Source organism: Dendrobium catenatum, unplaced genomic scaffold (assembly GCF_001605985.2).
Source record: "Dendrobium catenatum unplaced genomic scaffold, ASM160598v2 fragScaff_scaffold_1608, whole genome shotgun sequence".
NCBI classification, from domain to species: Eukaryota; Viridiplantae; Streptophyta; class Magnoliopsida; order Asparagales; family Orchidaceae; genus Dendrobium; species Dendrobium catenatum.
In genome coordinates, this window is record NW_021320070.1 from 6,498,519 (window position 1) to 6,522,095 (window position 23,577).

Here is a 23,577-nt window from a genome sequence, read left to right on the forward strand (position 1 = left end):
GGCGAGTTGTCATTTAATGCACATTTATTCCTCCTGCATGCAGGGTACTATTGATGTAAGTGTTGCACGTTGATTATTTTGATCTTCGCTTGCCAACCAGCAGTGTTTGGAATTTCACCCGTTGCAAATTCCCTACTTGCTGATTTATGTTCGTTTGAGTGACTTGAACTGTCATCTAGCATTTATATTTTCAATTTGCTAGTGCATTTTAGAGCTTAAGGTCTAGTTCCCTGCATTTTAGTTGAAGTTCTGTTCCCTATAGTTCATTTAAGTTTCATGTAGCTTTTGTTCAAATCAAGTCCCCTATTTGCTGGAAATTTTGGAGAGCTGGGCCTACCAATGTAGACACTGGAAGGCCCAACTAGACACTGGAAGGCCCAGCTCTAGTTCCCTACATTGGTAGCCTCCCAGTGTCTCATCTGTTTAGAAAAAAATTGGAGAGTTGGGCCTTTTCACCATGCTACGAAGAGCATGTATAGTAGATGTCGGGCAACATCACGATCATATTTCTTCAATCTCACCATGCTACGAAGAGCGTGTATGGGTCTTCGAGGCACATATTTAAAAACACAGTTTTTTCCCGCAGACATGATAGCACATAAACGAATACTTAGGGTTGTCCATGCCATGCTACGAAGAGCATGTACAGGGCCTACTAGCCTTGGCGCAAGCCCCGCACCAGGCTCCCTTCCACCACGCTATAAAGAGCGTGTATAGGTGGTCCCTTGGCGCACCGCGAGCACAGAAAGTGAGATTTTGGAGCTTTTCCAGAGTTTGGAAACACTTATACCTTCACAAGCAAGGTGATGGCGGTGACAGCGAGGCAACAACAATGACGAGCATACAAATTTTTTTTTTTGAAAACTCTCTTTTTTCTTCTTTTTTGGTTTATATATATATATATGTATAGAGAGAGGAGATTGAGATATAACTGCTGTTAGTTCAAGTGAGAGAGATGGGGTAGTACAGGAAATATGGACTGATTCAGTGAAGTGAAGGGAAAGTGGTTTTGGTAGTATAGGTAGTGTGAGCTTGCTGTTGGGTGGAAAATGTGAAGGCTGTTGGGTTAATTGGAGGGGACGGCGGCGTGATTTTTTGTGAGCGGCTGCGGGATAAAAACTGAAGTCGACGACTTAGTCGAGTGTGGGCTAATCGAGCAGAGAAATAGTGAAACAGACAGAGGGCTGTAGTTTCACGTGTATGGGAGCTGAGGAGGATGGCCGCTAACCGCGTGTGGTACAGGTCGTGGAGTCCGACTATAGCAAAGAGGAGCGGGTTGTGCGTGTAGAGTCGGAAAGCTACGACAGTCTGGTACAGAGGCTGGAGCGATCGAGCGAAAGGTTCGAACATATGTGAGGCTTAGAGGTGTGAAGGCTGGGATCTGGGTCGGTACAGCAAGAGGGAGGTCAGCTGGATCTGGGTGCTCGGGGTTTTGCCGGTGTTGGCGAGTAGAGGCGCCGGCTACTGGGTGAGGTGGAAGTCGGATAGGGGAGATCGGACATGAAAGGGGCTGGAGGCTGCTCGACATGTGGAAGAATGGGATTGTGGAGTTCGTCGTGAGGTAGAGGATACGGGAGTGGGAGGTTCGGGTTATTTGCAGCTGTGAGAATCGAAGGTTGGGTGGTATGTCCGGTTGGAGATTCTCATGTGTCGAAGAAGAGCCGAAGGCTCAGGTGAATCTCATTTTAAATGAATTTTGAAGAACTATCAAGAATCCTATGTTACTACATTTTTCTAATAAAGCCGCTAACAGCATGGCTCATGATCATTTTCATTATGATCAAACCAAATATATGGAGATAGATAAACATTGCAATAAAGAAAAAAGAAATCCAAAATGAAGAACTTTGTATTCTATATATTCCCTTCCTCAATCAAACGGCTGACATTCTGGCAGAAAGGATTGCCTAGACCCCTATTTGAAAAATTTGATTGATAAGCATAAATTTTTAGTTATTGACAAACCCATTTGAGGGGGAGTGTTAAATATTTTTTTTCATTGAAATTGGAAAGAAACGCTCAGCTTCCTTATAAGCTTGCCGTTATTGAAGGCTGGTGTGCTAGCAGGCCTCCCAAGGGTGAAAATCTTGGCTTATTGCAGCTATTCGAGCATCTATGTTGTAGGACAGCTGTGCATTAACTGATAATTGCTGGAGATGGTAGGCAGGCCCTCGGATTGGTGTCTTGGAGGCTGGACAACGCCTGAATTGTTCACTTGGCAGCTTCAGATATTTAATAGACAATACTTGCTGTGTTGTCTATTGTTTCGCTCATACGGATTCCATCATCTATAGCTTGCAGTAATACAATTGTTGTGGTGTTTTTTTTCCTTTCCTTTCTTTTTAGGGTGTGGTCTAATTCTTCCTGTTTCTACCCATTGTAAAACTCTATAATCAGTGCAAGATTTTGGCCAAATAAACACAATATAGAATTCTTCGTTCTCTCTATTTTTCTTCTTCTTACAAAAAAATAGCGAAAAAGCACAAGCCAGGCATGATGAATGCACATGGATCCTGAACTGTATTTAGAGGGCACATCCATCTTACGCACCAGTGAGTGACTTGTATCATTGAATTTAGAAATTAAATGCCCAACCCCCAGCTACTGAAGATTTTGTAAGGTACAAGTAGAAATGCATTAAATATTGTACAGAAAACTTGGGAAGCAAAACACTGTTTTTTTCTGCAAAACACGATAAAGAAAATTAGCATACCCTTCCGGTAGGAAGCATTGGTAATAATGGCTCCTTCATAGATGTTGCTGGTGGTGGCAGCTCATACGTCAAGGGTTCAGATTGAGGTTCTTGTGCTTTGAACTTTGCATCTTCATGGATTGCTTGTACCAGTGAGTATGAAGGAAGCGTAGAATAGCTAGGATGCTGTAGTTGATCAGGAGTAGCTAAAGGTAATAATGTATCACCCTGGATTGAACTGAAAAAACTAGTACTCGAAGGCATAGACTGAGAAATCATTCGAAATGGGAGGGATGGAGACTCATTACTTGGACTACTACGAATAGAATTGTTATTTTCAGGTACGGATGTTCCAGGAGCATTGTTATAGCCCAACGGAGGCACTACTGGGAAATTAATACCAAAAATTGAATCAGGATGTGAGTTCACAAGAGATATATTTGGATGAAGACTAAGTAATCGTTTAATATCCAATAAATTAACCTGAGTGGGAGTTACTGTGGCTGGTAAAGAAGTAGAAATTAGATTTGGGTTATATCTGACTGGAGGTTCTAATGGAGGAATAAACTTAGGAAAACTAGGAGTTGTTGTTTTAAATAGTGAATTTATAGTGGGATGTTGCATAGAAGTAGAAACTGAAGTAGAGGTACTGCTGACTAGCGGCGGTAGGAGGCAGGCAGCCTCATGAAAGCCAAGGGTTCCAGTTAGAAACAATGAATTTATATTAGAAAATTGTGCAGGCTGTGGCAGAGAATGAGGAATTGATAATACAGGCGGTGCAGGAAATAAGGGTTTCTGCGGCAAATGAGAAAGTCCACTCGTTGGTTCATAAAATTCTTGCAAATTCATTGGTATTCCAAGTTCAGAGCAATTAGCTACGGGAAGAGTTGATCCCCAAGATTCTATGTTTTTGGCGGTTTGGTAGAGAGGCAAACCATCTTGAAAAATGGACCTTGGATGTGCAGGTTGAACTGCTTGGGAACTCTGATCTGATATACTTCCACTTCCAGCAGTTGATGCAGGACCCAAAGGAGAATAGTGAGACTGCATAAAAATTGGATGTAAAAAAGATACAGTGGCATATTCCTTCATTCAATTAACCAGGTAATGGTGGTGCATTCATGTACCTGAACAATAGCTGGATCATCACGTACGGGTGCACCTATAACAGGTGGCAAGAACTTAACCGACACATCCTGCAAGCAATGCCAGCGGTATATATTTTTATAGACACGCATGACTATCTATATATATTGGAATCATACTATTCAAGGTTCAGAATTTTATTAAAAAAAAAAATTTATAGAGCACACAAAATGGCAATGGAAATATGAATATCGACAAGCAAAAAAAGGAAAGAAAAGAATATTATATTTATCTTAAAGGTCCCACCTCGAATTTTCCGAGAAGAAAATGCTAACAATAGTAGAAAGTTTTAAACAAACTCCAAGAAGAATGTGTAATAACTAACTTAAGCATCATATACTTGTTAGTTGTCAATCTTGCTTTTGATATTAAATTGTTTTACATGCTCATATATCTCTTTTAATGTTCAAAATAAAATATCAAGTTGCATGTATCGCTGCATGTCGAATTAATTCCTATAGTATAAGATCTACTTTTTCATGCATATTATTACGATTGAATATAATAGATTTTTATTCCTAAAATTTTGTTTTATTAGGACAATAGCATTGATCATATTCAGTATGATACATCTATCAAATGCTTGTTTGTGTTTAGTAGAATGTTTATGCCTCTGATAATGATGTGTATACCAATAAAAACCCTTTTCATAATATCTAGCTGAACCAATCATTTCTCAAAGAAATCATTGGATTTCATAGGATTGTTACCTATCCTTCCTGATTTTAGTATGTCATAGTAAATTATATATATATATATATATATATGTATGTATGTAGATAGCTTATGTGATAGCACAATAATGTTAGCAAAAAAGAGAATTGCTTATAATTTATCGTATAAATAATCATGAAAATAATGATACAAGTCAGTGATGCGACGCAATAACATTTAAACTAATGCTTTGTCACATAATAATAGTCATTTGTTGTGTTTGGAGTTCTCAAACTCACTCATTATAATTTTTTTCTTATAATAGATACTACAAGGGTACTTGATAGATCATCACCTCAGGAGCAGATATTTCAGCAGTTGGATTTCATTCAATATTTTTAATTTTATATAAAAGCTTCATTTGTACATCTGTTGGATTTTAGCAGTTTTGCTTATGCAATTGTTTTCTTATAGATCATTATCAGTAGTTATTATTTTTGCTTGTTTGTTTTACTGTTATTTTGGAATTATAAATCTAATAAAATATTATTTATTTTTCTTTGCTTCTCTTACTGTTTATAATTGTTTGTATATAACTTTTCATTGTGAGAGCAAAATAAGTTTAAATTGATCTTAACTTTTGAAACTTGTTTTAAGAGTTGAGGTCAATTTCTTCATCATGCTCAATATTATCAAGATGTACCGAGTTGCAGACACAGGATCGAGTTTCAAACACAGGCTGTAATATAAATAATGCCCATGTCGCTCAAAAATGATTGCTCTAACTCAGATGTTGTTGGAGAATTTGTGTATTCTCAAACGGATTGCATACTTTATGATTGAGCACGGCATAAGAATGATGATATATTACCCCGAAGGATAAAAATATCATTTCTCAAAAAATGATTGTTCTAACTTAGATGTTGTTGGAAAATTTTTGTGTCCTCAAACGGATTGCATACTTTATAATTGAGCACGGCATAAGAATGATGATATATTACCGCGAAGGGTAAAAATATCATTTTCTTATAGACTCAATGATAAAATTTACAATTTTAACAGAGATTCTCCCATTCAATGTTTGGTCGAATAAGGTTTATTTATTTCTGTGGTACAGACCTCCCATAAGGGCAAGCCCCTATGTACATCTCAAGCTTTGGTGCTTGAGAACACTTTTGATTAAACTAATGATTCTCTTTCTTTTGAAAATTATTTTAGACATTGGCTAAAGTTTGATTTTTAAATCCATGAAAGACTTGTTTAAAGGGTTTTGGCCTTTAAGAATTTCAAGGGGTGAAAGGATCAACTTAGAATCAGATTTCTTGGAATGAGGGACAAAGGAAAGAGGCGTAGGATTATTTGATTCTGAGGGGAACTCAAAGATACTAAAACTATCATATGTTAGGATTTAAATTTTAGAAATTTAATTTTTGTTTAAGTTGATATTCATTAGAAGTTTGGGGCTTACATTCCAACACGTGTTGGAGGAATTGCCCGAAAGTTGAGGACTTATATGGTGATTGGAATCAACCATTTGCCTCGGATCCTAGAACTAAGGTGAGAACTACCGAGAGGTAGTGCCTCGAACCTAAGTCTAACGAAATGCAAAAGGGACTTATAAGTTACACCTCACATGAGGTGTAGCCAGTCCGACCCCTGGATTTATTGTCCTGCCCGGAGAGGACTATCAGCTAGACCCACAAAAACGCTTTTAAAACTATGTCTTTTGGTCTCAATACATATGAAGAGTGGAGGGTTGTTTTATTTAGAAAGTAGGGCGTATCACTTGGCTTTGATTCGATTTTAATTTAATTTAATTGGGGTTTAATTTGGGTCGATTTTAGTTATATGACGTTCGATCGAGGTTGGTTCAAGCAAAAACAAAATGTCAAAAAGGACTGCCAATATGTGTGGCGTACTTTTCTCTTGTTTCGTGCATTGAGGGAGTCAGATTGGACACAAATTTGGGTGGGAATTGAGATGAGATCTCAGCCCTAAGTCTCAAATTTTGGTTTTGAGACTCAATCTAGCCCAAATTAATTGATTTGGACTAAAATTGAGTTCGAATTGAACTCGACTCGGATTGATTTGGATCCGATCGAGTTAATTTCATGAAATTAAACTCAAATCGGCGCCGAATTGCGTCGAATTGGGCTCGACGACGCTCGACGGGGTTCAATTTAATTAAATCGAGATTTAATTTGGGTCGACTTTAGTTCTACGACTTTCGATCGAGATTGATTCATGCCCGATTGCGAAAATAAACGTCAACAGATGTATCAATCAGACTTCAAGCATTCAAACAGTCAGTTTGCACCCTACAAACATCATGAGGATGTACTTCAACAATAAACTATTGTGCAAGCTGTAACAATTAACATAAAACATTTTTACCTCAATATCACTTCCATGGAATATTAGTAAATCAAATACTTTCTGACTAGGAGGAACTTGTAGACCATCTTTTTTTCTTCCTTCAGTCCCAAAGGAACGAACTACAAAATATATATAAATGTCAGAGTTAAAGTGAAAAAAATTGGTATGAATGTCATTGGCACGTGAAAACAAAAATAATTGAAGTAATGGTCAGAGAAATTTAGTGAAGAATAAAATCACCAAATGCAATAATAAACTTTTAGAACGTTGATTAAAAATTTTACTGTATTTTTAAAGATGGTAGGGATAGAACCTAAAACAGTTAAAATATTGAGACAATCCTGAATCAGTGGTCAGCCCATTTTAATCAACAGCAATCCAATAATATGGGATCAACAAATTTTCATCTACAATAATTGAACAATATGTGAAAAATAGCTTTATATTTCTATTGCATTGTTAATTCTGGATTCCATAGTTAAGGATTGATTTACAGACTTATCTCTTTCCTGGATAGTTCTTTCTTCAGTTATGTACAATCTTCTTATCACTCTTCTTTCATAGACAAGGGAATAAAACTAAAACATAAACTATACAATTTTTTAATCTCCTTACATTCAAATTTTCAAGATAATATCAAGATAATAACAAGATAATAACAAATCTATTAAGAATATAGTCTCTATGAGACTGACGGGTCCTTTAACATGGAGTCTCTCTTCCAAGCCGATGGGTCCCTCACCAACACTGTATGCTAGTCTTCATTCAACAGGAGTGAAAAAAATAAATGTGAATAATCCTTTTAGAAAGAAGATGGTGGCAATTGACATGAGGCCGGTAATTAAGAAGCCAAGAATTCCAACACTAGAAATCAATCTCAAAATAAAAATCAATGAAGAAATAATAGACTGAAAAATTCCAAATAGAACTAACAATAAGAGAATTGGAAACTCGCTGATAGGAAGTGGATGCAAAACTTTGTGAAAATTTATGGCTGAAATCTGATTTAAGCAAACCTGAAAACAAACCAAAGGAAAATAGGTAGAGGTGTCACACCCCATTTTGTGAAAATTTATGGCTGAAATAATAGACTGAAAAATTCAAAATAGAACTAACAATAAGAGAATTGGAAGCTCATTGATAGGAAGTGGATGCAAAAATTTGTGAAAATTTATGGCTGAAATCTGATTTAAGCAAACCTGAAAACAAACCAAAGGAAAATAGGTAGAGGTGTCACATCCCATTTTGACCAAGAAGTTCCTTATTTCAATTGGATTACATCAAATATCAGCCTTAAGCCCATATCTTTTTTTGTTTTAGTCATGAATGTTCTCACTAGACATTTGAAAAGGTTGTACTCTGGTGTATGCTTTTTGCTGATGTATTCTTCTTGTTGATAAGGCTAGAGAGGGAGTTAAAGCTAAGCATGAATTATGGAGATCAACCTTAAAGTCAAAAAACTTTTGTTTGAGTAGATCTAAAACTGAATATATAGAGTGTAATTTTAGTAATAATAAATCTGGTTGAGGGATTGTGACTTTGAGTGATTAAGGCATTAATAAGAGTACACATTTTCGATATCTTGAACCTATTGTTTAGAGTGATGGTGAAATAGATGAGATATAGTTCAAGTTGGGCTTGAAGTGGAGGAATGCATAAGAATGCATAGTGGTTTTACTCTTAGAGATAGGATACGAGTCATTAGCTGAATTTTTCATTTTGTCACATAAATTATTTATATTGTCTTGTTGTATTTATTGGATGGTTAGTGAATGCATTCCAATTCAAGTAAAACATATATACTTGTTCAGAGTGCATATCTTCTAATAATTTTCACAACTATGTAGGGAAATGTTTGCTTTAACGTCCAAATGACTATCCAAGAAGAGAGATATTTGATGTATAACAGATTGTTATCGGGTCAAAGATGATTGACAGATGAATTTATACAGGGAGTTGAGACTTTCATTCAAGTTGCATCTCAACTGTCTTCCTTTAAGTTCGATGGAATGTTTAGATGTCCATGCTCGAAGCACAAAAATCAAGCATTCCTTAAGCCCGATGATGTGAAGGTTGATTTATATCGTAGAGGATTTATTCTAGACTACAAAATTTGGATCTCACATGACGAGTACGAGCCACACAAAGAAACTCATGCCGGTCCATCCACATCTTTTTAAAATATTTGATGAAAATCAAATGGCTAGACCGTATGAAGAACTTATTTTTGATGTAGCACGCCCTAATTTAAGGGCTAGTGTGAAATAGCCAACAAATGCAGAAATCAAAAAATTCTTTGAGTTACTACATGCAGCTCAAAAACTAATTTGGGACGGTTGCAAAAGTCATTCGGAATTATTGATTGCAGTGAGGATGCTAAGTATCAAAAGTGAATATAATATTCCTCGTGATTGTTTCAATGACTTCATTGATCTTTTAAAGGAAACTAATCCAATAGATAATTCATTAAATTTAATTCCCTCAGATTTGTATCGAAGGAAGAAATTAATATACAAGTTGGGTCTCACTGCTACAAAAATTGATTGATGTATCAATGGATGTATGTTATACTATAAGGATGATGCAACAAAAGTTTATTGTCGCACTAGCATGGGGCCCAATGCGAAAAGTAAAGACCTGGCCAATATATATAATGAATGGGTTCAGATTTAATACCAAGTCGTGGAGTGATTGTCAACTCTGTCGAGCTGTCAACAGAGGATCGGGTTTCTTATAGGCTTCGTGCCTTTATCAGTGAATTCTTTTGATTATAGGCCTTAAAGGCCTAATATGAATGTATTAAAGCAAATATTCTGGTCGCGACGGCCACATATTTGCTTAATGGTTCGAACCCTGTCGACTTCTATTGATCCGTATAGAAGGATCGGGTTCGAACAAGAATTCACTTATTGACCCGCGCAGCATCCCTGGATGTCACGTGTGTACCAATAACACGTTCGCTGGGGCCCATGCGGGTATGGGGGCATTTTATAATTAAACCCTGTCGATTCCTTTTACCTGCTAAGGAAGATCGGGTTTAAAATTTGATAACCCGCGTAACATCCCTAGACGTCACATATGTATTAATAACACGCTCGCCGGGGCCCATGTGGGTTAAGAATATATTTCCCACTTTAGTGTACCTATGTGTATACAATTTATAGTGCACGTGCAGGGGGTATTTTGAAATTATTTGTAGACGCCTTCTATCCGCTTGCATAGAAGTTGCGGATCCGGTGGCGTGGCGTAGCAGCTTCTGAATAGAGTTGTTCGCTGCTTCGTACAGGTAGACTGTCATGCATCATTTGTTGATTTTTGCAGGCGGATCATAGTGCACTAACTAGTCTCCTGCCTTGGTTGTAGAAGCTCATAGGAACTTGTAATCTTTATGTATTCTGCTGTGATTTTGGCCTTCGCAATACGGTACTACTACTGGAGGTAGATGTATTCATCCTTAGACTGAAGTTGACTACAGGATACTGCATTTACTGTAGTCTTTATATATCTACACAGGGGTAGCACATCTATGTCAGTAGAAAGATTGTATGCACTGCATATCTTTCATTCTTGATTGTAGAAGGCTGATATATCTGACTGATGTTGAGTGGTTATTGACTTTATGAGTGATTTAGCACCACTACACATTAATCGTCATCACCCATTAGTGGACTTCTATATGAATGAGGACTCCTTTTTGTTCATTTGTGAATGTTCACATTCATCATACACATCACTATGTTCATTTATAGGAAACTCCATGCTACTGATTGTAAACATATTTAGAACTCCTTCAGGTTTGCTTGTGGAAAACACATTGGTTGTGCAACGGATCTTTTACAATAGCTCATAGGACTTTGTATGCTCGTATCCCTTTGCACTTGTTACATATTTACAATTCAGCTTGAGTCCAACTCAAGGATTTTCCCCAATCTCATCAAGAGTTTGCATGTGTGAGATTTGGAACATTATTCTCCACCAATCATTATAGTCCATTAGGTTAGAGTATTTCACGAATCATTTTGGAGAAATGAAAGTTCAAATCTTTATAGATTCCGGTCCACATTCAAGTTCACCTTCTTTTATTCATGTGACAAGTCTTTTGTAGCCTCTTGAGTTCAGTTCGAGTTCAATCCACTTGATGTATAAATCAAGTTCAATCTCATGTGCACATTTGAGTCTTATGATTTCAAATTTATTTGGGTTCAAATTTATTTAAATCATTTAGATTTTGTCCAAAGTCCAAGTAGAAGTCTTCCGTTGTTCTTCTAAGTTCAATCAAGTCCGGATCTCAAATTGTTCAAGTCCTTGGAGATCTTTGATAGTCCCTCTTTATGCCTTTGTAGATCCCTTAGATAGACTTGTAGTCAAGAAGCTGCTTCAGAATTTCTACAGTTACTTTTGGGCTCAGGTACGCTTTCTTCCCTTCTCTTTTTTTTGTTTTTGATTTTGTGCTCGTACTGATACTGCTTTGTATTTTGTGCAGGCTACTACAAGAAGAGAATCCGAGCTTCAGCCAGTTTACTGCTTCAAGAGACCTCAGTTTTGGTACGTTTTTACTTTGTTTATACTGTTCTTTTCTTTCTTTAGCTGCTTTCTGACACCCCTTTTTTTTGCTCTGCGCAGATTTCGAGAGGAACTGGATACTTGTTCACGAGCCACCTCAGGAGACTTTTGTTTCAGGTACGACTTTTCTTTTTGTAGCCTCTTACATATATTCTTTATAATTCTTCTTTCTGCTGACTTCTCTTTTGCTTCGTGAAGGTCCTAGAAGTGCAGGGTACCTGGTCTTTGGAAGGAGCAGAATAAAGTTGACGGCTTCCTCTACAGGCGTAGTTTAGGAGACATATCGTAGTCCTCTGTGAAGGACATTGTACTTTTCTTTTTCTTTCAGCTGATGTAATCTTGTAAAATCTAAACATGATTAACCTTAATTAATCATGATTAATCAAATATTAATTATGATTAATATAATTAACTATAATTAATTTAACTAATTGTATTTAATTTATAATTAAAACTAATTAATAATAATATTATTATTAAATAAATCCCTCTCCTCTCCTCTCTGTTCGACAAATTTACAGGATTTGGCCGAAAAGCGCGCGTGAGGGAGAGGGTTACCTTCAGCCAGCGAGCTCCCGTGCGTTGCTTCCGATCAAAATGAGTGACTTCCGATCCGAATAGGAAGGGAGAGTCGTCAAATGAGCGAAGTCGAGCGGCGACCGAGGAGATGGAGAGGGGCTCGGGTTCGGTCTGATAGAGAAGCCGCAGGAGGTGACTTGGGGCTGTCGTGGATTTGAGGTGGAAGCTCGACTCGCTCGGAGCTTCGATCGTCGGACAGAGAAGGTGGAGGCTGGCTTCGGGTAAGGACTTCAACTCCTCTCTCTCTCTCTCTCTCTCTCTCTCTCTCTCTCTCTCTCTCTCTCTCTCTCTTAACTGGATGGAGGAGCTCAGGTAAGAAGCTCTCTCTTTCTCCCTCTCTCGGCTTGGGGTCGACACAGGAGGTCGGAGATGGAGGCTGTGTAAAGGACGGAGCTCGGTCGGAGCAGTAGATTTCGGGAGGAGAAGCCGAGATCGGGAGCAAGGGAATCGGAGGAGAGGAATTCTCGTGTGAGCAGCGATCGTGAATGGAAGAAGAGAAGGCGTCGGTCGTGTTTTATAGGCGTAAATGGGATCATTGTGCGAGGCAGCTCGCAAGATTTACGGGGCTTGGACATAAGCGGCGCCGATTTCAGCTGGATTTTGGGGATGCCTTCGACGGATACGAGGTACGGAGCGGGATTTGCGGAAGCGACTCTGCCAGCGGGATTCTTGGATCCGATAGGTTCCTGGTATGATTTTGAGTCCTTATTCTTCTTCTTTGGGTATAACACTAAGGTCAACACAAGTAAAACATATATACTTGTTCAGAGTGCATATCTTCTAATAATTTTCACAACTATGTAGGGACATGTTTGCTTTAACGTCCAAATGACTATCCAAGAAGAGAGATATTTGATGTATAACAGATTGTTATCGGGTCAAAGATGATTGACAGATGAATTTATACAGGGAGTTGAGACTTTCATTCAAGTTGCATCTCAACTGCCTTCCTTTAAGTTCGATGGAATGTTTAGATGTCCATGCTCGAAGCACAAAAATCAAGCATTCCTCAAGCCCGATGATGTGAAGGTTGATTTATATCGTAGAGGATTTATTCTAGACTACAGAATTTGGATCTCACATGACGAGTACGAGCCACACAGAGAAACTCATGCCGGTCCATCCACATCTTTTTAAAATATTTGATGAAAATCAAATGGCTAGACCGTATGAAGAACTTATTTTTGATGTAGCAGGCCCTAATTTAAGGGCTAGTGTGAAATAGCCAACAAATGCAGAAATCAAAAAATTCTTTAAGTTACTACATGCAGCTCAAAAACTAATTTGGGACGGTTGCAAAAGTCATTCGGAATTATCGATTGCAGTGAGGATGCTAAGTATCAAAACTGAATATAATATTCCTCGTGATTGTTTCAATGACTTCATTGATCTTTTAAAGGAAACTAATCCAATAAATAATTCATTAAATTTAATTCCCTCATATTTGTATCGAAAGAAGAAATTAATATACAAGTTGGGTCTCACTGCTACAAAAATTGATTGATGTATCAATGGATGTATGTTATACTATAAGGATGATGCAACAAAAGTTTAATGTCGCACTAGTATGGGGCCCAATGCGAAAAGTAAAGACCTGGCCAATATATATAATGAATGGGTTCAGATTTAATACCAAGTCGTGGAGTGAAGGAAGAAAAACTGAAAATTGTTAAGTATGTGTTAGAGGGAATATTCATGAAGAAGATGAGTGTGATTATTACGGTATTCTGAATGAAGTTGTTAACCTAGAGTACCCAAGAGAAGATGAGAACTTTGAATGCTTGTTTAACTGTCAATGGTATCATCCAGTACAGAATAGAGGCACAAATATTCATCCTGTATATGGTTTAGTAGGTGTAAAATATAGTAGAAGATACAGGAAGTTTGATCCATTTGTATTAGCAAGTCAAGTTTTTCAAGTTTATTTCAGCAAATATCTCAGTGATCATAGGGATAAACAAGATTGACTAGTTGTCATAAAAACAAAAGCACAGGGTAAAATTAATCAACAATACGTTGTAACAACTGCACATCAAGAGAATGAGATGTCAAATTATAGATCTGTTGAAATTCAGGAGATGCCAACTACAACTTATAGTATTGAAATACAGTTAGAAGATGTGAATAATTCAACAAGCTTATCACACGAGAACGAGGATGAAAGTGAAGATACTCTAGATAGCAATAAAAATATTTCTGATTCTGGGTAGTTTTTGTAATTTAGAATTATAATTTTTGTAATTTATATTATAAAATTGCAATTTTTGTAATATTTCTAAATATTTTTTGTACTTATAGAATTGTATTTTTTAAAATCAAATTAGTAAACATATCATTCTCTTGCTAAATGTCTCTTATCAAATTTATTTTGAATGTTAATCATTATAATGTATTATGTAATTCTTTATGTTTGTAATTCATTATTATGTATTTTGTAATTCTATCATTATTTCTGTTTTTTATATATTACAATAATTTACTAATTGCTTCTTTTATTGCATATGGCTTCAGGTAACGATCCTTCACCTCAAAATTTTCTCAAAAAAGTTGAGTGTTCCACCTAGCAGACTTAAACATCTTAATAAAAGTAAGGGTCGGCGATCAATTCCACCAATTATACCATCACCACCACCACCCAGGAGTCAGCAATAGTCCCCCAATGAGCAGGGTCAGGGCCAATCAAATCCACCTGTTGTTGGTGCACCACCACCCTTTCCTGGGTACTTCCCTCCTCCGTCGACGAGTCCTCGATTTCTCTCTCTATATCGGGCACATGTAGCTCTATTATATCCATATTAACCCACACCAGCATCACAAACTGGTCCATCCATCATGCCTTACCCTCCTTACCCCAACCTATATTATTACCCATATCCGGTGCAGCCAGAATACGGTGGACCATCTACACCAGCAAAGGTTGGTGCTAGGGATCTTGTAGCTGCAGCAGATAAGCATCAATTAGGGGTACAAACGAGTCGAGTCGAGCTTGAGCAAGGCAGTGTTTGAGTTGAGCTCGACTTTCAAATATCGAGCTCGAGCTCGAGCTCGAACTCGAGTTGAGCTCAAAATCCTAGCTCGAGCTCGACTCGTCTCATATGCCGAGCAGCTCGTCGAGCTCAATCGAGCTCCACTGTGAACTCCATCCCGAGTAGGCTTGTCAAGCTCAGTCGAGCTCCATTGCGAACTCCTTCATCGTCACGAGCTCGCCATCTGCTCCGCTCGTCCGTCGTTGAGTTCGTAGTCCCGTTCGCAGTCAAGATCCACTGAATTTGATCCAGCCGCAACGTCAAGATCGCGTCCGTCGTCGAGATCTAGATTTTTGACCTCGTCATTACATCCTCCATTGAGTCCAGAGCTCGTAGTTGCGGCCGCCGTCGAGTCCCAAGCTCATTCTCGCGTCCGCTATCGAGATCCAAACTCGATACTCGACGCCATTCGTCCGTCGAACTGCGAACTCAAGTCTCGACTCCGTTGTCGATATCCAAATTCGAGACGCAACCTCGGCATCGAGTCCCAAGCTCTGTCATTCGTTCGTTGAGCCTCGAGCTCATCGTCGTTGGGCGAAGCCCAACCTTCATTCATCATCCCGCTCGCAATTACCCAAATTTTTTTCCCGCCCACTCAGACACGCGAGCTAGTCGACGAACCAACGAGCCGAGTCGGAGGTCTGGTCAAGCTCGAAATGGTGTTCGAGCTCGACTCGCGAGCTCAATAAGCTCGACTCTTCGAGCCAATTACGGAGACGAGTTCGAACCGGCTCGCGAGTCGGCTTAAATTATTTGCACCCCTAGCGTCAATACATTGAGCCTAAGGGCAATACGTGAGTTCAATTTATTTTGTTAAGTTTATTGTAATTTGATATACTATATGTTATTGACAAAAAATTTAACCTGCAGCTTCAATCCTTCAAGCCCACCTACCCACAAGATTCAGGATATCATAACGAGCAAATATGATGCTCCTTACTTATCATGGAAGAAGATCTCAAAGGAAATTAGGAATATGTGGTTTAGAGAATTTCAGATATTCTTATTTGGCATGAATTAAAATATTTGATTTAATTTGTATTAATATTTTTTGTTATGACAATATTTTTTACAGAAAGATTTTAGATGGTTGTCTGAGCATAACACGAGGATCAGAATAAATTTTGAGAGGAGATGATCGATCCATCTTAGGGACATATTCACGGACATTAGAAAGTCCGGGCAGCGTCTAATATGGATTGGAGAGGGCATATGGGCCGATCTGAGTAGAGCTTGGGCGAGCCCTGAGTTCACAAAAATAAGAGAGCAGAATAAACAGAACAGAGCATCTGATTGTGAGGATTTAGGAAGCTCCCTTTATACTAGTGGATCTTTTTCTCATACGTAACATAGACGATAACTGGTAAAAGCTTTGAATTAGCTTAATAAATATTTGTATCTTATTTTAAATATATCTTCTATTTTCAAAAATAGTTTATTGACTGGGAGCCAACACCATTGGAGTTATATACGATGACTCACCAATATCAAGCTATCATCAATGGGTTGATGAAAAAGCTAAAAAAGCTCATGTGAGTATAATTTTTTGGAGTTTGACTAAAAAATCTCATTCTAATATTAATATATTTTATGGATTTATTCTCGTATGATGATTTTGTATGAGTTTGAGAAAGTCGTCAGTCTACTGCTAAGGGATCATCTTATCTTCAGGATCGACCCAGTATTTTGAGTATTATACATGGTCAGATGTTGTTGGAGGAAGGCAGAGGGGGAGGGTATATGGCTTGGGTTCGCAAGGTTATGCTTATGAGGGCAGTTCGTCCACATCAGCATTTTATGATCCTAGTAGAGCTAAAGAAACTGTAAGCTAGAGGGTTGCAACCCTGACGAGAGAGATATAAGAGATGAGAAAGGTTCAAAATGAGATGCATGCAGAGTTGCGACCCTATAAAGATGAAAATCAAAAGAAGAAAGAGCAAGAGCAAGAGCAAACGCATGCATCACCAGACAGCGAGGACACTGAGGATGAGTTGTACTCTTATTTGTTTGATGAACTTTTGGTTTAAACATTTGGTTTGATGAATTTGTTGTGTGAAAGCGATGACATAAACATGTTATTGTGGATTTATATGTTATCAGACTTTATTTGTTTATTTGGTTTGTTGAGTTTATTTGTTTTGATGAACTTTGTAGACTTTATTTTCTTATTGTGGATTTCATTTCAATGTTATATATGTTGATTTTGTATATTTTCTAATTGTTGTGATTGATTATAGTGGTGTGTTGCCCATATTTGTGATAATTGTTGTGTATTTTATACAGGTTTAGTGTTTAGGGGAAAATTGAGTAAATATAGAGGGGAGACTGTCAATTTTTTTTTAAATGCTAGAAGTTTTCGGCGGCCAATCGGCGGTTTGGCCGTCGGAAACATCGATATCGGCCGGCTTACTATAGCTGCCAGAATGTTAATCACGCCGCTGGTAATTATCGGTGGGTATCCGGTGGTTATCCGACGGAAAATCGCAGGTTTAGCCGCCTGTAATATCTGCGGTTCTGACAGCCAGTAAACCGCCAGTGATTAACCGGCGGTTTATCGACAGTTATCCGGTGGCACACCGGCGGTTTGGCCGCCGGTAAAGCCGGCGGTTTTCACGGCCGCCACGCCGCCGAGGATTAACCGGCGGTCACCGGCGCTATGACCGCCGGAAATTACCGGCCGTCTTCACCACCGGAAAGCCGCTGATGATTATAACCACCGGAAATAGACCGCCAGAAACAATTTCCTACGCGGTTTTTACTGGCGATTTGAAAATCGCCGGTAATTTCCTAAACCGCCAGAAATCTTAATCATACCGCCGAAAAAAATAGCCAGTGATGCCTGAATTTCCTGTAGTGACAAAACAAAATAGTTGGGCAGAAGCATCATAGGAAGTACTGAAATCAATAAATGGTTAAGCATAAGCCACATCTAGCTGCTAAGAAAATAAAAAGAACATAATATCTCCTTCATTACATATAGCCTAATAAGGTATGAATTTCACATGCATCTTAGCTAATCAAGTCTCAACTGTAAAACCCGAAATCGATAAAAGTAGGCGTCGCACGCATTTCGATGCACTACGATGAAAATTTAAGTGAAAATTTAAAGTTAACGGATTTTGGCAAAAATAATTTTATAAAATTCCATGCAAAAATCTAAAAAATTTGGTATATAAACTTATATCTAATTTCTCTTAATTTGAGAGATAAAATTTTCATAAGTCTCATAATATCCAATTTACCCTTAGTAAGTACTAAAGCGAATATGGTTTAAGTGAGGGCAAAGTGGTCTTTAGGCCATCCCTTTCCCTTTCTCTTAAGGGGACCGAACATTTGCACGGTTCGACCGAATTAACGAAGGGAGAGGCGGACGGGGCGACAGGTACGTCTCCAGCGAGAAAATTTGGGAAAAATATAGAGGATGATAAGGAAAGACTAAGATATGTATTAGAATTTACATTTCCTCTCTCTTTCTCTAGATTTTTGGAAGGGATGAATTTAGTATTTTTCTAAAAATATGTGTTTCTTCCAAAATTTCTTTACGAAATCATTTGGAAAGGTTAAGAGAGATGTTTTAACATTTGAAACGAAGTTTTCTTCAAGAATTTTTTAGATTTGAAAATTAGGGTTTTTTGCCTAAAATTGAAATTTCCTAAAATGCTTTCACAAAAGTGAGTTCTATGGGTCCTAGGGGTGTTTCTAAAATAAAATTTTAAGTTTTTTTGTAAGAATTTGCATTTTTTATTTTTTTAATTAAATAAATCAGAAAATGATTAAAGTAATTATTAAATTAGGTTTAGGAAAAACTTTGGCATATTGATTTGAGGGAATTTAAGAATTTAGGGTTTCCAAAAATTAGGAATTTTAATAAATCCGAAAAATTCAAATTAAATTATATTAATTTTCTTAAGCTTAGTAAGAATCGATTAGTGGGAATGAAGAATTTAGACAATTTTGAAATGACAAGACTTTGAGGAAAAATTATCGTTGACACTTCTTTATGTGTGATTGTTAGGTTGTCATCAATAAGAGGAGCGACGCATGTCAAAGTGACACTATACGAAATTTCGGTGTTTGTGTTAATGTAGGTATTCATATCTCTTATAAAAATTTCATATATATTACTTTGCTCTTTTTATTTAATGCAAATCTTTAGAGTTTTCAAAGTTATATGGTTTATAAATTTTATTTTGCAAATGACATATTAGTATAATCTCTTTATTATTCGTAATTTTCATATTTTGAGCTAATGATTTATTAATCATGATTATTTTTCATTAAGCATATGATTGACTGAAAAACATATTATAAGTTTATGATATGAAACTATGCATGTTGATGCGGAATATTCAAATGGTAAATGAGCTCTTCAAAGCCAAATGGTAAAGAATTTCTTCAAAGCCAATGGTAAAGAAATGGCCAAATAAATGAAAAAGTGTACCTGATCAATACAAACTTTATGGGTACCTCCGAGACGGGTATTATAGTAAATATTATGCATATTAAGGTTCATATATGTTTTTTAAATACATTAAAGGTTTATATTTGAGGAAATGTTATGAAAAGGCTTCTTATACATAAAGATTTTGAATTTATGTAATATTGACTATCGTTTAAAGTTTTCATTTGATGGTTATTTAATTGTATGAAAAAGATATTTTATTGTTGTTTTATATAAATTTTTATGAGAAATATGAATTACATGATGGGCAAGTAAGCTCATCCCATGTTGTGGGATTCTTTTTTAGGAGAACCATCTAACAATTGAAGGCAGAGATACAGTTTACTTACTGTTGTAGAACTAGACGAAAGAGTGTCAAGTTTTTCTTTAAGTTTGTGTTATGTGTGTATGTCATAGAATGTGTGTTTTAAAAATCTTGGGAATTGTTGTAATTGACTTGTTTAGTGTTTGATGTTATGGAAGACTTGTAAAAGAGAAAAACAATATAAGTATATGTGTGGTTTAGTGGCTCTTTTATGTATTATTGGAATGAACTTTATTATATATTTATGTTGAAATGAATATTAGTTTTTACTGTTTACCGTACGACTGTCTGTTTCCGCCTCGTTAATTCGGGCTAGCCGGGCCAGATCGTGACATCAACTCGGCTAGATAATATCCTACCAAATTATACAAGAAATCAATAAAGATAACCCATAATATTTAGGATTTGAATCGAGATTAGGAACCAAAAAAATATCCCATTTACAGATATTTATTTATATTCAACTACGAAATATATAAGTGTTATATAAATGATGGTAAAATCCAATACTTTACATTACTTTTATGTATTATTGGAATGAACTTTATTATATATTTATGTTGAAATGAATATTAGTTTTTACTGTTTACCGTACGACTGTCTGTTTCCGCCCCATTAATTCGGGCTAGCCGGGCCAGGTCGTGACATCAACTCGGCTAGATAATATCCTACCAAATTATACAAGAAATCGATAAAGATAACCCATAATATTTAGGATTTGAATCGAGATTAGGAACCAAAAAAATATCCCATTTACAGATATTTATTTATATTCAACTACGAAATATATAAGTGTTATTGATGAGGACATCGAAGATCAACGGCTACGATCTTGAGTTATTTATTTATATGTACTAGTTTATTTCATATTATTGTTTTTTCCTTTATACCCTTACGGGTGGTCATGTAGTATTGTAGCCCGAAGGGCATTTTAGTCTTTTATTTCTTTTCTTTTCATGAGGCCTATTTATAGGCTAGTTGTTTTGTATTTTGGGATGATGAATATTGAAATAATGAAATGAAATCTTATTTTTCTTTGCTTGATCTCTAAGTGAGTTCATGGGAGGAGAGACCCAAGGTGTGGGCAATCGCAATACCCGTCAACCTTTGGAAGAGTCCAAGGTTCGCGGTTTTACGATCTCTTTGTGAGTTCGTTAGCTTACTTTTACCTTATTTTGTATTTTGTTGTCATCTCCTTTCTCCCCCACTCACTCCACCCCTTCCAACTTCCCCACCACCGGTGGCTCAACCTCCTCCACCCAATTCATCTTCTAGCTCCACCACCTAAATCCCACCCACCTACCTAGCCTCAACCCGCCATCTAGCCGCCCCCCTTTATAATATATTGGTTAAGTTGGATGCGGGCAAAGTGGTCTTTAGGCAATCCTTTCCCTTTCCTTAAGGGGACCGACCATTTGTATCGGTTCGACCGAATTAACGAAGAAGAGACGGCGGATGGGGCGACAGGTACGTCAATCCAGCGAGAAAACTTGGAGGAAAATATAAGAAGTGATGATAAAGGAAGACTAAGATATGTATTAGAATTTACATTTCCTGCTCGTCTTCTATCATAGATTTTTGGAAAGGATAATTTTAGGACTTTTCTAAATATGTTGTATTCATTCCAAAAATTTTCTACTAAGAATCATTTGGAAAGGTTTAAGAGAGCGATGTTAACGTTTGAAACGAAGTTTCTCAAGAATTTTGTAGAATTGAAAAATTATGGTTTTTTGCCTAAAATTGAATAATTTCTTGAAAATGCTTTCACAAAAAAGTGAGTCTATGGGTCCTAGGAGTGTTTCGTAAATAACAATTTTATGTTTTTTTATAAAGGAAATTTTGCATTTTTAATTTTTTAATTAAAAATCGAAAATGATTTAAAGTTAAATTTATTAAATTAGGTTTAGGAAACTTTGGGCATATGATTTGAGGGAATTTAAGAAATTTTTAGGGTTCCAAAATTAGGAATTTTAATAACATCGAAAATTCAAATAAATTATGTTTAATTCTTCTAAGCTTAGCATAAAGAATAGATTAGTGAAGAATGAAGAATAGACAATTTTGAATCAATGACAAGAGTTTGAGAAAAAAATTATCATTGACACTTCTTTATGTGTGATTGTTAGGTTGCATCTATAGAGGCGGAGCGACGCGCTGTCAAAGCGACACGATAAACAAAATTTCTGTGTTTGTGTTTAATGTAGGTATCACATCTCTTATAAAATATTTCAACAAATAATATTGCTATTGCTTTTTTTTAAGCCATATTAGAGTTATTCAAAGTTAATTGGTTTATAATCTTTTATTTTGCATATGACATATTAGTATAAATATCTATTATTATTCGTAATTTTCATATTTTGAGCATAATGATTTATGATCTGAGGTTTGTTTTTCAATTAAGAATATGATTGACTGAAAAACATATTATAAGAATTTATGAAATGAAACTATTGCTATGTTGATGCGGAGTACCAACAATGGTTAAATGGGCTCTTAACAAAGCCAAAATCGATAAAGGAGTCTTCAGAGCCAATGGTAAAGAATGGCCAAACTAATGAAAATAGTTGTACGATGATCAATACAAACATTTATGAGCACTCAAGAGACGGGTATTTATAAGTAAATATTAAGCATTATTAAGGTTCATATATGTTTTTTTAAATACATTAAAAGGTTTATATTTAGAGGAAAATGTTATGAAAAGGCTTCTAATATCATAAAGATTTTGAATTTACGTAATATTTGACTATCGTTTAAAGTTTTCATTTGATGGTTACTTTAATTGTATGAAAAAGATATTTTATTGTTTGTTTATATAATTTTTTATGAAAGAATATGATGAATACATGATGGGCAAGATAAGCTCATCCCATGTTGTCGGATTTTCTTTTTTAGGGAACCATCTAAGAATTGATGGCAGATATACAATTTACTTACTTTGGTAGACAGTGGACGAAAGAAGTGTCAAGAATGTTTTCTTTAGTTTGTGTTATGTGTGTATGTCATAGAATGTGTGTTTTAAAAATCTTGGGGAATGATGTAATTGATTGTTAGTGTTTGATAGTTATGCGAAGACTTGTAAAGAGAAAAAACAATATAAGTATATGAGTGGTTTTGTGGCTCTTTTAATGTTTTATTGGAATGAAATTTATTATAACTTATTTATTTTGAAATGATAATATTAGTTTTTACTGTTTACTTGTACGTACTCGTCTGTTTCCTCCCCGTTAATTCGGGCTAGCCGGGCCAGGTCGTGACAGTCAACTCGGCTAGATAATATCCTAGCATTAATAATAATATATAGAAATCAATAAAGATAACCCATAATATTTAGGATTTGAATCGAGATCAAGAATCAAAAAAAATATTCAATTTACATATATTTATTTATATTCAACTACGAAATATATAAGTGCGTATATAAATGATGTAAATCCAATAGTTTACATTACTTTTATGTATTCTTGGAAAATGAACTTTATTATATGTTTATGTTGAAATGAATATTAGTTTTTAACTGATTACCGTATGACTGTCTGTTTCTCGCTCCCATTTAATTCGAGGCTAAGCCGGCCAGGTCGTGGGACTCATTCAACTCGGCTAGATAATATCCTACCAAATATAAACAAAGAAATCAATAAAGATCACCCAATAAATATTTAAGGATTAATCGAGATCAGGTAACCAAAAAATATTCCCATTTACAGATATTTATTATATTTCAAGCTACTTTAAATATATAAGATTGCTAAACAATAAAAGGAATGGTAAA

At 36.3% G+C, this 23,577-nt stretch overlaps 1 protein-coding gene and 1 long non-coding RNA gene across 4 annotated transcripts in view; one reads left to right on the plus strand and one right to left on the minus strand.

Annotated features, from left to right (window-relative positions):
- The window catches only part of LOC110106377 (protein decapping 5), a 54,139-nt gene that overhangs the window by 27,642 nt on the left and 2,920 nt on the right, over window positions 1–23,577 (minus strand). For 2 of the 3 annotated variants that reach the window (XM_028700932.1, XM_020836260.2), the window contains exons 2-4: window positions 6,887–6,987; window positions 3,820–3,888; window positions 2,714–3,736 (exon numbers count right to left, since the gene is read on the minus strand). In XM_028700932.1, coding sequence (XP_028556765.1) covers window positions 2,714–3,736; window positions 3,820–3,888; window positions 6,887–6,987 — 1,193 coding nt within the window. The remainder of the gene's footprint in view (window positions 1–2,713; window positions 3,737–3,819; window positions 3,889–6,886; window positions 6,988–23,577) is intronic. The other variant, XM_020836262.2, reaches the window with a different exon arrangement.
- On the plus strand, window positions 925–11,762 carry LOC114581218. The gene is made up of 5 exons (XR_003703112.1): window positions 925–1,673; window positions 11,212–11,276; window positions 11,352–11,413; window positions 11,492–11,548; window positions 11,630–11,762. It is a non-coding gene; the product is annotated as an uncharacterized LOC114581218 (long non-coding RNA).